Raw genomic sequence first — 15,434 nt, 5'->3', positions numbered from 1 at the left:
ACTTGTATTTTTTTATCATATTTTATTTTTTTTTAAAATTCCCTTTTACACATTTTTATATATACAATATATGTGAGATCAAATTTAGAATGTATAATAATTCTTTGTAAGAATTTATTATATATTTCTTAAAAATAGTGAAATCGATGTATATATATATATATATTAAACTTATAAAATATATATTTATATATTAATACATACATATTATATATATATATATTATTTATTTTTGTTTGCTTTATTTATATTTTATTTTTTCTGGTTTTAATCTAGATGCTATTTTCCTTTATATGTAATAATGGAAAAATATTTTATGAAAAAAATAAAAGGAGTATTTTCCACTTTTAAAAAGGATAACCCGAACATTAATAATAATAACAATCATAATAATACCAATAATAATAATAACAATCATAATAAAAGCAACAATAATAATAGTACTAATAGTAATCGTAATGATGATGATAATATTAACCGACAATCTACCCAGGAAAACAATTCCACCGTGGGAAACAAAAGAATCGTTGGAATGACGAATGATACATATAAACAAGAAAAAGATTTGAACTATTTCTTTTCTGAGAATAAAGAAAGAAAAGAAGAATCAAACAGTAATCACAAAAAGAAAAACCTTAAAAACAAAGGACAGAAGAAATTGGATAGTAATGAGAAGGATATGCCAGAGTTTAGTAAAAAAATGAAATATACCAAATTATATCAAAAAGAAAATATGTTGTCAATAGATAATTATATAAAAATAAATAAGAAACATAGTTTACATTTTGTAAAAAGAAAATATACAAAAAGAAAACTTATGGCTTCCAATATACAAAATATATGTAATTTTATAACAGACAAAAATAAAAATGAGAATAGTAGAACTAAGAAAGTTGAAAGTTTAGATGATTATAAGGAAGAAAATAAAAACACACCTAACAAGGTGGATGAAGAAAAAAAAATGAATTTGCAATATGAACAAGAACATAATAATACAAATGTAGCACAAGAAACAAAAGGAGGGAAAAAAAAAAAGAAAAAAAATGTAGATAGGAATCAAAATAATTTGAAGGAAGATAATTTAAATAATGATTTATTGAATGAGGATATTCTCACAAAGGGACAATATGATCATGATAATAATAATAAGAAGAATAATAGTAGTAATAGTAGCAACAATAATAATAATAATAGTAATAATAGTATGAATGAATATAATATACTTGATGATTCTTCCAATATTCAATTTCATAAAAAAGAAACACCATCTAAAAACCAAGGAAAAAACAAATATATATTCAAAAACGTAGAAAGGAAAAATACTGCAGTATATGATAAAAACAAAAACACATCTTTAAATAATTATGGACAGCAACAAAAAAAAATCAACCGTATTGATGAAATTTTTAAAAACTTAATAGAGAAAAGGAAAAAAAAAGAAATGAGACAAAAATACATGCTCAAAAAAAAATTTCTAATGAATAATTATAAAGGAAAAACGAATGAAAATTATGAACATGAACAAAGGGAAGGAGAAAAGGAAGAAAAACAAAAGGAAAATGATACTTATGGTGATTTTGAAGAGTTAGATGAAGAGATAGAAAAAGATGGCGAAGAAAAAGAAGAAGAGGAAGATGATAAAAATGAAGAAGTAGAAGAACAAAATGAAGAAGTAGTAGAAAAAAAGGAAAATGTAGAGAAACAAAAGAATCATCAAAATAACAAAACATCAAATAATATTTATGACAACAAATCATATGATCATCATGGAAGAAATACACACTTATTGAAAAAAGAAAAAAAACAACGAACAAAACAAATTAGTAATAAAAATGTTCCTATGATTGATGAAAGCACTATAGAAAAATGTTACAAACAAATGAGAATTTTTGCCGAGAAATTTAGTTCTTTCAAAAATAAATTTGACCAATATTATAATACCAGTGAACATTGGAATTTAAAGAAAAAAGGGAAAAAAAGAAAAAATTCAGTAAACACTAGTGATAAAGAAAATATGGAAAATTATTTCTTTGATGAAGATTCTATGAAAAAAGAAACAAACGAACTAGAAGAATTAAACAAAAATATACAGAAACTTTTAAATGCAAATATGTCTAATGATATAAATGTAGATAAAATAAACGAAATTAAAAAATATACACAAGATAACCATAATAAAAGCCTTATGAAAAATATAAATATTTCAGAAAGCATCTATTTTGATTGTGAAAATACAAGTGCTAAAAAAAGAAAATGTTCTGATAATGCTAGTGTAAGTACAAATGAAGAAAATTTAAATAAACTTCTTGAGTATGCTACAAATAAAAAAAATAACATGATCAATTCTGAAGATGATATAAAAACTGATCAGGAATATGAGCGAGACAAGAGGAAGAAAAATAAAAGAAAAAAGAATATATATGATGATTTGCAAAAATCAAATGAAAACAACTCAGAGGAGGTTATTCATTTGTTAAGAGAAAATGAAGAAGAGGAAAAAGAAGAAAATAAACAAACTAATATGGAAAAACGAAAGAAAGGCAGAAAAAAAAAGAAAACTGAAGATATACAATCTGATAAGGTTAAAATAGAAAATGTACAATCTGATAAGGTTAAAATAGAAAATGTACAATCTGATAAGGTTAAAGTAGAAAATGTACAAATGGAAAATGTACAAATTGAAAATGTACAAACTGAAAATGTACAAATGGAAAATGTACAAATGGAAAATGTACAAATGGAAAATGTACAAATGGAAAATGTACATACTGAAAAAGCACAAAATGAAAATATCCAAATTGAAAATGTACATACTGAAAAGGCACAAAATGAAAAAATCCAAACTCAAAATATCCAAACTGACAATGTAAAAACTCAAAATGCCCAACCTGACAATGTACAAACTCAAAATGCCCAACCTGACAATGTACAAACTCAAAATGCCCAACCTGACAATGTACAAACTCAAAATGCCCAACCTGACAATGTACAAACTCAAAATGCCCAACCTGACAATACTCAATATAAAAATGAACCATTTAAAATTGAGGCTATTGAAAATGTTCTAGAAGAAAAAGAAAACTTAAGTGATAAACATTTGGAGAATCAAGTAGAAGTGGCTAATGTTTCGAATGAAGTTTTTGAAACAGAAATGAAAAATTTCAACAACTCAAATGGTAATATGGATAAAGATATAAATATAATCGATATTCCACACGAAGATTTAAATAAATATATAAAAGATGAACTAAATAACAATGACAATAACAATAATCTGTTAAATATCCAAAATGTTGAAATCATGGAATATGCTGAAAGCATAAAAAGTGATAACATAATTAATGATACTAAAGAGGATGCTCTACCCAGAAACGAAACCCTCAATTTTCTCAAACAAGAATATGTATCAAGTAAAGAACAAGAAGAAAAAAAAGACGAAGAAAAAAATATTTTAAATGAACAAGAATTAAATGACATAAACGAAAAAATGAAACAACAAAATAACGTTGATTCCAAATTACCTCATTTTGCTATTGAACAAAGAAAAAAATTAATTAAAGAAACAAACCGATTTTTTAAAATGTATAATTTACATTTAAAAATTGAAAAGTTACCTATTAATATTCCGAATGATTTAAAAATACTTATGCAGAAAAAAAAGAAAATTGTCGATATTATTAATGATTACAAAATTGTTTTTAAAACATTACAGAAATATGCTGAAAAGGAAAAAAATATTTCGGAAGAACAAGATGGAGAAGAAAGAAAACTGTCACATGATAATCTAGATAAACAAAAAGAACAACAAAATGATGAACATGATAATAATAATGATAGTAATAATAATGAAAATAATAATAATGAAAATAATAATAATGACAATATTAATAATGACAATAACAATAATGACAATATTAATAATAATGATATATGTATTGATCATAAAGTAACAAATAATATGGTGCTAAATACAGATGGAGATGAACAAAATAAAGAACAAAACATATCTTCCCAAACGGATAAAGGAAATGTAATTCTTACGACAAAGGATGAAACAGTTGTTAATAAAAATGACATATCATCTGTATTAAAAGAAGAAAATGAAGACAAAGAAAATAAAGAAAATTCCACACATAAAGATCCGGATTTATCTCTTGATGTAAATGCTGAAACAAAAGAAAAGGTACCCAGAAGAAGAGGAAGGAAAAAAAAATTAGAAAAAGAAATAGAAGTACATGTAGGAAAAAGAAGAGGAAGAAAAAGACAAACTGAAGATATATTAAATGATAATAACATTAACGATGATAGCTTATATTATTTGAGTGATAGTTCTAAGGAATTAATAGAAAAGGAATTTAATAAGTTTATGAACATATTTGAAAACATTAACAGAAATAAACCAAACGAATCAAATGAATCAAATGAACCAAATGAATCAAATGAACCAAATGAACCAAATGAACCAAATGAACCAAATGAACCAAATGAACCAAATGAATCAAATAAACCAAATGAATCAAATGTACCAAATGAATCAAATGTACCAAATGAATCAAATGAATCAAATGTACCAAATGAATCAAATGAATCAAATGTACCAAATGAACCAAATGTACCAAATGAAAACAACGAATCCAATGAGAAAAATATGAAAACATTCTCTAATATGAATGATACTTTTAACGATCAACAAAAAGATGAAGTTATTGACGATGCTACTACATGCACTTTTATGGATCTAAATAATTGTACATATGGAGATAACAAGAATAATACAAGTGAGTACAACAAGAATGATAAACAAACAAACAAAGAACAATACCGACCAATTGATTATGATGTAGAGAAGGAAATACAAAATTCTGAAAAATCAGAATATTTTGATAAATATGAAAATTCTTTTATTCATCAACTTATAAACGATTTAATACATAATAATTTAGAAGAAGAAAATTATATACAATTCTCAAATATAGATAATGAAGAAATAAAATACAGAAAATTAAAAGAGGTAATAACAAACCTAAAAATAAAAGAAAAAAAAATAGACTTAATTTTAAGTAATAATTTGAGTTTTTTCAAATATTCCTGTATGTATAGAAAGCGTCAATTATTACATGAGAAAATGTTAGGAAATTGGAGTTATGTAGAAAATACAATTAATAAAAGAGATGATATTAGAAATAAAAATTTGCCTTTTCAATTATTAAAACTAGAACAAAATATGTTAGAAAATATTTCTAAATGTTATGATGATATATTATTAGAAGATTTCTCTGGTATTATTATAACGTTAAATACAAATTCTTTTGAAAGAGAAACAGATGGAAAAATTATTAAGGTGTCAAAAGTTATATGTGGATGTTTAATTGAATATCTAGATAATACATCAGAATTAAACATAAAATGTATATGGGCACATCCATTTTTAAATACAAAATCTACTTATTACATTTTGTGTGCATTCTTACCAAGGGTTATTTTAGAAGCATTTTTAAATAGTAAAGGAATATTACATAATGATATAAATGATAAAGATCATATAAATATGGTCAATTCTGTAAAGGGGGAAGGGTTAGAAAATATGAATTCTGAAATGTGTGAATTCAAAAATTCCGAAAAAAAAAAAAAAAAAAAAAAAAGTTTTTATGATAGATTAAATGAATTAGATATGGAAAAAATCAAGAACGATCATCATGAAAATGATAATATTAATAATTCTCATAACAATATTATCAAATTAGAACAAGCATATTTCTCAAACTATTCTACATATGAATATCCTTTAACCCATCTTTTAAATTTTAATAAAGAGTGTGCATATGCCTTAAATTATAATGAGAACCTTTTCAAAGATAATGAAAATAAGCAAGACAATATCAACACATGTAATAATATGAAAGGTCATAATAATTGTAACGATAATACATCATTATCTTCTAAAGATAGTAATAACAAATTTTTGTATATAATATTTAGTGATATTGATATATTTCCAAGACAGTGCTATTTAATTTTATGTTCATACAAGTATATGTGTTTAAATATGCACTATGATACAGATAATTATTCTGTTCATTATGATTTAGAAAATATGAAAAAGGAAAACGTGGGGAAAACGACAGAGTTATCTAATAGTTGTCCTTGCAAATGTATGAAATCTATTCCCGATGATTCTGAAGAATCCTATGAGCGTATAATAGGTACCAAAAATAAACATAATATATATATTTATATATATATATATATATATATATATATATGTACCTACATATATATGGTGTTTTTTTTTTTTTTTTACAAAATGTTCATATATTTTTTTATTGTTTAATAGGTTTGAGTGAACTTTATATGTATTATATGATACCCAAAAGGGAGGAAAGGGAAAATCTCGGCCTACTAAAAAGAAACGGTTGGAGAGATTTAATTTGCAGCACCTTTCTTGAAGATGTACATGAAAATATTAGTAGTATCTTAAAAATTAAAACACATATTAATAAGGTATCAGAACATATATCTGTACAAAATAGAATTTATGAAAAACGCTACACACCTATATATATAAATAAATATGAATGGTGTGGATTAAAATTGAAGGATATTCGTAACATGCTTAACGAAGATTTTAATTATGATGGAAACGATAAATGATACATAAAAATAATATGGGACATACATATATATGTAATTAAATATATATATATATATATATATATATATATATATGTGTGTTTATTTATTAATTTTTCTACTTATAAAAATATATTTCTACAATACCTAACCGCGTTTTTACCATAATATATATTTTAATTATATTATATAATTATAATATGTCCGTGTGAATATTGTTTGTCCTAATATATATATATATATATATAAATATTATATATTTTTTTTCATTTAATAATACATATTAATTATTATTCATATTTTAAAAAAAATCTTAGAATATAATAAATATATGTATATATTTAAAATAATATAACTTTTCTAATTTTTATATTTTAAAAAACATTCAACGTTTTCATCATTATTATTCTTAATTGTAATACAACTATTATAATGACAATTATTGAAACATAGATATTAAGGATTTTTTTTTTTTTCGAATTTAAAAGTATGTCGTATATGAAAATATATAAATATATAAATATAAATATATATATATATATATATATATATATATATATATATATGTTATTTTTTAAATGAAAAAAAAAAAAAAAATTATAATTACAAAAAATTTTATAAAAATAAATATAAAAATATCCTGGATAGGTATTTATATTTCTTCATTTTAATGTGTATATGTTTTCATTTTATTATATTCTTCTACATCTTTTTGTGCCATCAATTTAATTTTCTTGTATTTCTCTTGGTTTCTTCTTTTCCTGTCTCGTTCATCTTTTGCTTTTAGAGCCAAGATATAACTGTTCTCCTTCTTCATCTACAAAAATAAAAATAATAATTAAATGTAACCATATATAAATAAATAAATAAATAAATATATATATATATATATATATATATTTATAATAACTTATATGTGTGCATATTTTTATTACCTCGTTATAATCAAACTTTCTCTGTTGCTTCATTTTTTTTTTTATACTTTTCATTTCAGCCAATTTGGTTTGATTATTTTGCATAAAAATAAAATCTTTTGGATTTTGGTTATTTGCATATTTGGGAGTAAAGAAAGAAATGTTTCCTTCTGTAGTAGTTTTATGTATGATTGGTTTGATATCATGATTTTGTGAATATTCAATTAATTTAAATATATATAATAATATAATTAAATATTTTTGATACAGTTCATATGTTTTATCTTCTTCAAATAAGAAATCATTTCCTTCTTTAATATTAATATTTTTAGCAACATTTATAATATTTATAAAATCTAATTTAATATGATTTGTGACTATAAATTTTAAGAAATTCATATACAGATAAAACAAACTTGGAATAATAACATGGTTTATTAATATGTATATATTAATATCATTATCTATATAAATTTTCAAAAAGAAAAATATGTTTTTAAAAATAATAAAAGATAAATCGAATTTATCATACATATTATTACTAATATTATTATTATTATTATTATTATTATTATTATTGTTGTTGTTGTTGTTGCTGTTGTTAATTGTTTGAATTTTTTGTTTTTCCTTTTCAGACACATGGGGTATCTTATTTTTGTCAAGAATTCCCTCTTTAATACTTGTTATATGATTATACAATAACGTGTTTAATATTTTAAAGGACAAATAAAAAAAACTAGGATTATATTCTAAAGTATTTTCCATAATTATGTTATACAAGTTTAATAAAATTAATGAATTTTTGAATTCTTTTTTCCTATAAAATATTCCAAGATCATTTACAATTTCATTATTTATTTCATTATGTTCAAACTCTTTTCCTCCCTTATTGTTTTCACATATAACATCTTCAAAAGAACTAAATGAATAATATACCTCCAATTTTTTTAAGCATGCTTCGATATTATGATAATTTTCATAAGTATTCATATTAAATACCCAATCATATTTTTGATAATCCTTTAAATTTAATAAATTAGCATTGTTTGTATAAAAATGATTATAAAACAACAATTCCAATATTTCTATAATAAAAGATATAATCGGATGTTTTTGTTGATTATAATTATTTATATTATTTATATCTTGTTTTAAATAATTCATTTTATATAATAATTTCTCATCATTTATATTATTTTTATTAATATCTAAAAAAGGATTATTATTAATTATTAAATTTTTCTGAGGATTCAATATTTTATTCTCGACTACATTAGACATATTATTATCATCAATAAAATTATTTATAGGATAAACTGTTAAGGTTAAAAATAGTACAGCAAAATGGATATTTGAAATATATATATTTTCATTATTATAATTTTCGAATATGGAAGAAAACATATCAACACTTTTTAATATCCTTCTGTATATATATACATCAATTTTTCTATTTGCATTATCCTCATTTAATATTACATAATCTTGTAAAATTTTTTTTTTTTTCTTAAAAAAAATATTTGTTTTTATTTTTCTTTGAATTTTCGAAAATACAATTAAAAGTAAAAAAGATATATATAAATAAAATTCAGCTTTCATTTCATGACAATATTTTACAATTATATCTTTATAATATCCTAATAGTTCACATACTTTTATATTATATTTTAAACATTTATAAATATTTAATATGAAATAATCAATTAATGAGAAAAAAAAGGAAAAGTGATAAATACTTTTCGTCCCTTTTTTATTAAACATATTTATATAATAAATTCTGTATAAAATTTTTTGCTGAGTTTCAAAATGGTAATCATCAAGTAATAATATTACATCTTTTATATCATATTCTTTATTCTTTATATATATATATATAGGTATATTTTGCTTTTCTTCTTCTGTATTATTAATAAAATGATTACATATATTTATATTATCACCAATTTTGTATTTTTCCAATAATTCATTTAATTTCTCTTTTGATATATTTTCATTTGACCCTTTTTTTTTGGAGCGTAATGTTTCTTTATTAAATAATTTTGTAATTTCTTCATTATCACTATTGTCCGTATGATAACTATTATAATTCGTAAGTTCATTTTGTGAATCACTGGTAGTTTTAGGATAGTTAGCTTTATCTACATTTTTTTCATCGTTGTACATTTCATCATCATGCGAATATTCCTTTTGATTATCATAAATTTCGTCGTCACTATCATCTAATTGTTCATCGTCGTCATCATCTAATTGTTCATCGTCGTCATCATCTAATTGTTCATCGTCGTCATCATCTAATTGTTCATCGTCGTCATCATCTAATTGTTCATCGTCACCATCATCTAATTGTTCATCGTCGTCATCATCGAAATGTTCATCGTCACCATCATCATAACAATTCTGTTTTCCTTTTTCTGCGCCTATCCCTTTATGGGAAGCATGAATCTCAAAATTTTGTCGCTTTTTCGATTCATGAATAACCTTATTTAATTTATTCTTGTTATTTTCTATAACCATACTATGTTTTGCTCCCCCTTTGGTTCCATTTAGACCAAGAACATTTTTTTGAATTTCATCAAAATGTTCATCAAATTTACGTAACTTTTCTTTTATTTCGTATTTTTTTAATTTCCATAACTTTTTTTCTTCGATTTTATCCAACATAGCATTATATTTCTTATTCCCCTTTTTTTTATTATCATTCAGATTTTCTTGATCAGTTTCCTTTAAAGAATTATCAGAATGTATAAAATCATTTGTACTTATATGTCTTTCTTTAAATAAAACATCATCATTCAAATTAAAAATATTCTTCTTTTGAAGTTTCCTATTTTTATGAAACCATTTATTTTTTTTCCTTTTATCAATAAATTTATTTGTTTTATTTTCATTTTTATAATACTTCAAAATGCTTTTATATTTATTACTTGAATCTCTTTTCTTAGATAATTCTATTTTGCTATTCTTGTTGTTCCATTTAGCAGATCTTATGATATTCCTTTTCCTGTTATTATTTTTTTTCTTAGTATCAAATATGTTTTCTTTCATATTTATTGGATTTTGCAAAACATGAAACACGTTAATCAAATAATTTTATGTACGTTTTTAAATATTCAACGTTACTTTTTTATTTTTCATTTTTAATATAGTTCTTTTAATGTATAATAATGTAAATGTCAAGAGATAGATTTTTTTTTTTTTTTTTTTTTCTCTATTCCTAAAATTTTACATTTAAAAAATTAAATAATATAGAAAAGGAAATATATATATATATATATATATATATATATATATATATATATATTGAATGTTTTTATCATAAATATAAGTAAAAATATAATTTTATATATTATAACAACATTTACATAATAATAATATAAATATATATATATATATATATATATAATTTTTTTTTTTTTTTTTTTTTTTTAGCTGTTACTATATATATAATATATATACCATTAATGAAAAATAAAAAATACAACTTCTATATACCTTAATTTCTTTTTTGTAACGAACAAAAAAAAAAATATAATATGTTTCTTATTTTTTTTTTCCCCATTAACATTATATATATTGTACATAGTAAATATTATATACATAAAATATATATATATATAATATAATGTTTATATTTATAGCCTCTTATTTTTGAATATTAAACAAGAAACACCCATATAATATGCATATATAAATAAATATACCATTTTATAATATTAAATAATAAATATACAATAAAATAAATTATATATATATATATATATATATATATATTATATGTATAATTAACAATATTAATATGTTCTCACAATATAAATTCATATTTTATCATTTCATCTATAAATTATTTCACCCCAAGATTATATTTCTATAACATGACTTTTTACATCATGATAGAATTATGAAGTCATTATGAGTTTTTAATTATTAAAGTAAATATAAATAAAAAAAAATATATGTTATGATTAATATAATATTATATATATATTTATTTATTTTTTTATTTTTTTCATTTTTATTAAAAAATTTTAAATTTTTATTAAAAAATGAAACATTTGATTCATATTTACGAAAATAAGAATAAGGAAAAAAACTGCTATTTTATAATTTATAACCTTTCCAATATTTCTATGTTTAAATTAATTTATATAAATAAAAACGTTCTTAGTTTTTATTAAAATACAAAGAGTTGTTAATTTAAAAAAAAAAAAAATATATATATATATATCTATATATATAAACAAAGAAATATAATTCTCAAGCTAATTAATGCTATAAATATATAAAAATGATAAAATAAAATAAAAAATAAATGTCTTATATATATATATATATATATATATATTTATATATATATATATATATTAATTCATATTTATTTAAAATTCCTATATTTATTTATTTTATATATGTAAAAAAAAAAAAAAATAGTTGATTCCACATTTATAATTTCTTCATTTCATAATTTATAGTATATTTTTATATTTTTAATTTTAAAAACTGTATAATTCTTCTTTTTAATATATATATTTATACATATTTATATATTTTTTGGATTATTCAACGGTATATGTACATGATAAAATTTCCATCTTTGGGTTTAATATTTAACAAAAGCACATATAACATTTTACATTATCATCCATTTGTATTTATGTTACATTAGAATATATATTTACATCAGCAAAACAGTTGTCTTTTTCCATCTTGGAAAAAAGGATTTGTATATATCAATACAATTTTATAATTCCATTCATAATTAATAGTACTATTAGAGCCACCAAAGCAGAAATTAATAATCCACATAAACAGCAACACATTTTTAACTTTTTTTTTTTTTTTTTTCTTTTTTAATTATGTTGTATTATCAATCTGTTCAATAAAAAAAAAAAAAAAAAAAAAAAAAGCAACACAAAAGAAAAGGAAACAAAAGAAAACACAATAAAATAAAATAAATAACAAAAATAAAAATAAAAATAAAAACAAAAACACAAAGAAACACGAAAAAAATTAAAAAATAATGGAAAAATATGCCTTCAAATATTTATAAAATATGATATGTCCATTATTTAAAAATAATTAATGGTAAAACAATATGCTATATTTTCTTTATATAAAAATAATGATGAAAAAAAAAAATGTTATTTTTTCTTCAGAATTTTTATATCATTTTAAATTATCGTATATAAGATTTGTAAAAATGTAAAATTTTTTTTTTTTTTTTTTTATTTAATGTTCCATAAATATATTATATATATATATTTATTTTATAACGTATTCATATATCTACCAAAATTATTTTTTTTTTATATATATATATATAAATTTATCTTTAAAATAAAAAAATTATACACGTATCACATTTTTTTGTGGACATTTTTTTAATTTAAATTTAAAAGAAAAAATAAGTTGTAGTAGTGCGTAATATTAAAAATAAATCGAAATGATAAATAATAAAACATGTATGTGTATATGCAAAAATGGTTATGTTTTTATTTTTCATAAATATAAAACATATAAATAAATATATATATATAATATATTATTTATGTACATTTATTTATATATATATGTTTTTTTTTTTTTTTTTTTTTTTTGGATATTTATGAAAATATTTTCATAATGTTATTAAACAATCCAACTAACATAACATAAAAAATAAATTAGTATATATATATATATATTTACATATTTACATTCTTTTTTATATTAAATACAAACTTCATAAAATTTCTTTAATTCTATTAAATGTGAAAATGATTAAATTACAACATTATGTATATATATATATATATATATATATATATATTATTTACATACAATTTAAATATGCACGTGTATAAATTTAAAAGACAAAAAAAAAAAATTAAAAAATAATGACATTAAAAAAAAAAAAAATAAATACAAGAAAAAAGTCGAGTATAAATAGAAATATATTAAATATGAAGTTATATAATAAACATGACAAAATTATTAAAATTAAAAATAAAATATACATGTATATATATTTATATTTATTTATTTATAACGTTTAGTTAATTTCCTTTAATAATACCACATTTAGGTTAATTATTATTTTAATTCATAATTTCAATTTATAATATACAACAAAAAAATATACATAGAACTTTTATCTTATATATGGATTCCAAAAAATATTTCATATTATATCCATTAATGTTAAATGTATTTTACCTAAATATAGGATATATTAAACCGCTCAATTCTACAATCGTGTTTGTTTATCATAAAAAAAAATTAAATAATGATTTTACAATTGATATATTACTTCCATATTGTAGAATTTTTGAGCTGTCAAATAAATTAAGCATAATCCATTTTTTTTTTTTTTTTTTATAACTCCTTACCTTTCATATGTTTTCCTTATTTCCCCCCTTGCCCTTTATTTTCAATGTTTTTCATATCATTTATATCAAAAATTTTATTTTTATTTTTTTCTTCCATACAATTAATTTCATTTTGTTGTATTTTCTTTTCTTCATTTTGTTCTTCTTCTTCACACATTTTTTCATATTCCGAAATATTCATAATTTCTTTTTCATTTATTTGATTTGTTTCTAATTCCATAATCCATCCATCTATTTCTGATTGTTCATTCATTAAATTCACGTTATCTATTATCTTATTATTTATATTTATAATTTTACCACTAACAGGAGTATATACATCTCCTACACTCTTGACACTTTCAATTGTCGCTATACAATCTCCTTTTTTAACATGATCATTTATATTATGTGCTACATCCACGTATACTATTTCTCCTAGTTTATGAGTTCCATAATTACTAATTCCAATTTTACATTTAACGTTAGTCATATCTTTTCTATTGTTCAAATTTCCATCCTCAATTTTTATATATTCATGTGTTTTTGTATAATATGTTATAAGCCTTTTGTAATAATTATTCAAAAAACTTTTAGTAATAACACAACTGGGAAGAAGCACTTTTCTTATATTTATCATTGATTATATTAAAAATATAAAATTGTGAAAATGAAATATATATATAATTGAAGAATTGAAAAGGTGAACATATATTTCATAAATATCATGAAAATGTTCAAAATTGTATGTTTTATAAAATATTGTTCAGTTTATGACGTATATACTTAATTTTATAAAAGCTTTATTCTATAATTTCTTCAATTCTCAAATCTCCAAAAAAAAAAAAAAAAAAAAAAAAAATTATATATATATATATATAATAATATATGTTATTGTTTAATGATGTATATATGAAGATATTGAATTTTTTTTTTTTTTCTTTCTTTATTTATATTTATAAATTAAGATTATAAAAATAAATTTATTTATATATTAATTTCATAAATTCATTATTAATATATATATATATATATATATATATATGTATTATTACATTGAGAAATGACTTCTCATAAACATCTATTTAGCAACATTTTAATATATTACACAGTTCTAGGATGGTGACAACTTGACATAATAGTCATATATCATTTCACAAAATAAATTTTGATTATTGAATTATAGAAGAATACTTTAAAAGGCATAAAAAAAAAAAAAAAATACATATATATTATATATATTTATTAAATAATAATTTATCTTAATTTCATTGTATAATGGTTCATCTTTTTTTTCATTTTTTTTTTTTTTTTTCTCCCTCACCAACTTTTTTTATTATGCATAAAGTGGTAATATATAAATATCTATTTATATATCCATATAATATTTCTAATATTCTTTTGATTTATTTCAAAAATATATATATATATTTATATATTTATTTATTAGTATATGTTCACTTCTATATTCTTCAGGGAGAATATTTATTCAACATCGTCAAATAAGTTAATTCGTATATGTAGAAATATATGTAAAATGAATGAA

General features: G+C 20.1%; 4 protein-coding genes across 4 annotated transcripts; 1 reads left to right on the top strand and 3 right to left on the bottom strand.

Moving 5' to 3' along the window:
• Positions 1-301: 301 nt before the first annotated feature.
• On the top strand, positions 302-6,651 carry PF3D7_1133200 (conserved Plasmodium protein, unknown function; the record flags this gene model as incomplete). The annotated part of the gene is made up of 2 exons (XM_001347977.1): positions 302-6,203; positions 6,335-6,651. 2 exons carry the CDS (start codon positions 302-304, stop codon positions 6,649-6,651), a joined length of 6,219 nt encoding a protein of 2,072 aa, XP_001348013.1.
• A 646-nt stretch (positions 6,652-7,297) lies between these two features.
• PF3D7_1133100 (conserved Plasmodium protein, unknown function) lies at positions 7,298-10,589 on the bottom strand (the record flags this gene model as incomplete). Its single annotated transcript, XM_001347976.1, has 2 exons — positions 7,298-7,447; positions 7,566-10,589. The coding sequence occupies 2 exons, from the start codon at positions 10,587-10,589 to the stop codon at positions 7,298-7,300; spliced, it is 3,174 nt and encodes a 1,057-aa protein (XP_001348012.1).
• A 1,682-nt stretch (positions 10,590-12,271) lies between these two features.
• PF3D7_1133000 (conserved Plasmodium protein, unknown function) lies at positions 12,272-12,361 on the bottom strand (the record flags this gene model as incomplete). Its single annotated transcript, XM_001347975.2, has 1 exon — positions 12,272-12,361. The coding sequence occupies one exon, from the start codon at positions 12,359-12,361 to the stop codon at positions 12,272-12,274; it is 90 nt and encodes a 29-aa protein (XP_001348011.2).
• Positions 12,362-13,925: 1,564 nt separating this feature from the next.
• Positions 13,926-14,528, bottom strand: PF3D7_1132900 (glycine cleavage system H protein; the record flags this gene model as incomplete). Its single annotated transcript, XM_001347974.1, has 1 exon — positions 13,926-14,528. The coding sequence occupies one exon, from the start codon at positions 14,526-14,528 to the stop codon at positions 13,926-13,928; it is 603 nt and encodes a 200-aa protein (XP_001348010.1).
• Positions 14,529-15,434: the final 906 nt, after the last annotated feature.

The sequence above is a fragment of the Plasmodium falciparum genome, assembly GCF_000002765.6.
Source record: "Plasmodium falciparum 3D7 genome assembly, chromosome: 11".
Lineage (NCBI taxonomy): Eukaryota > Apicomplexa > Aconoidasida > Haemosporida > Plasmodiidae > Plasmodium > Plasmodium falciparum.
The sequence above is the reverse complement of the archived record's forward strand: the minus strand, read 5'-3'. Positions and strand labels throughout refer to the sequence as shown.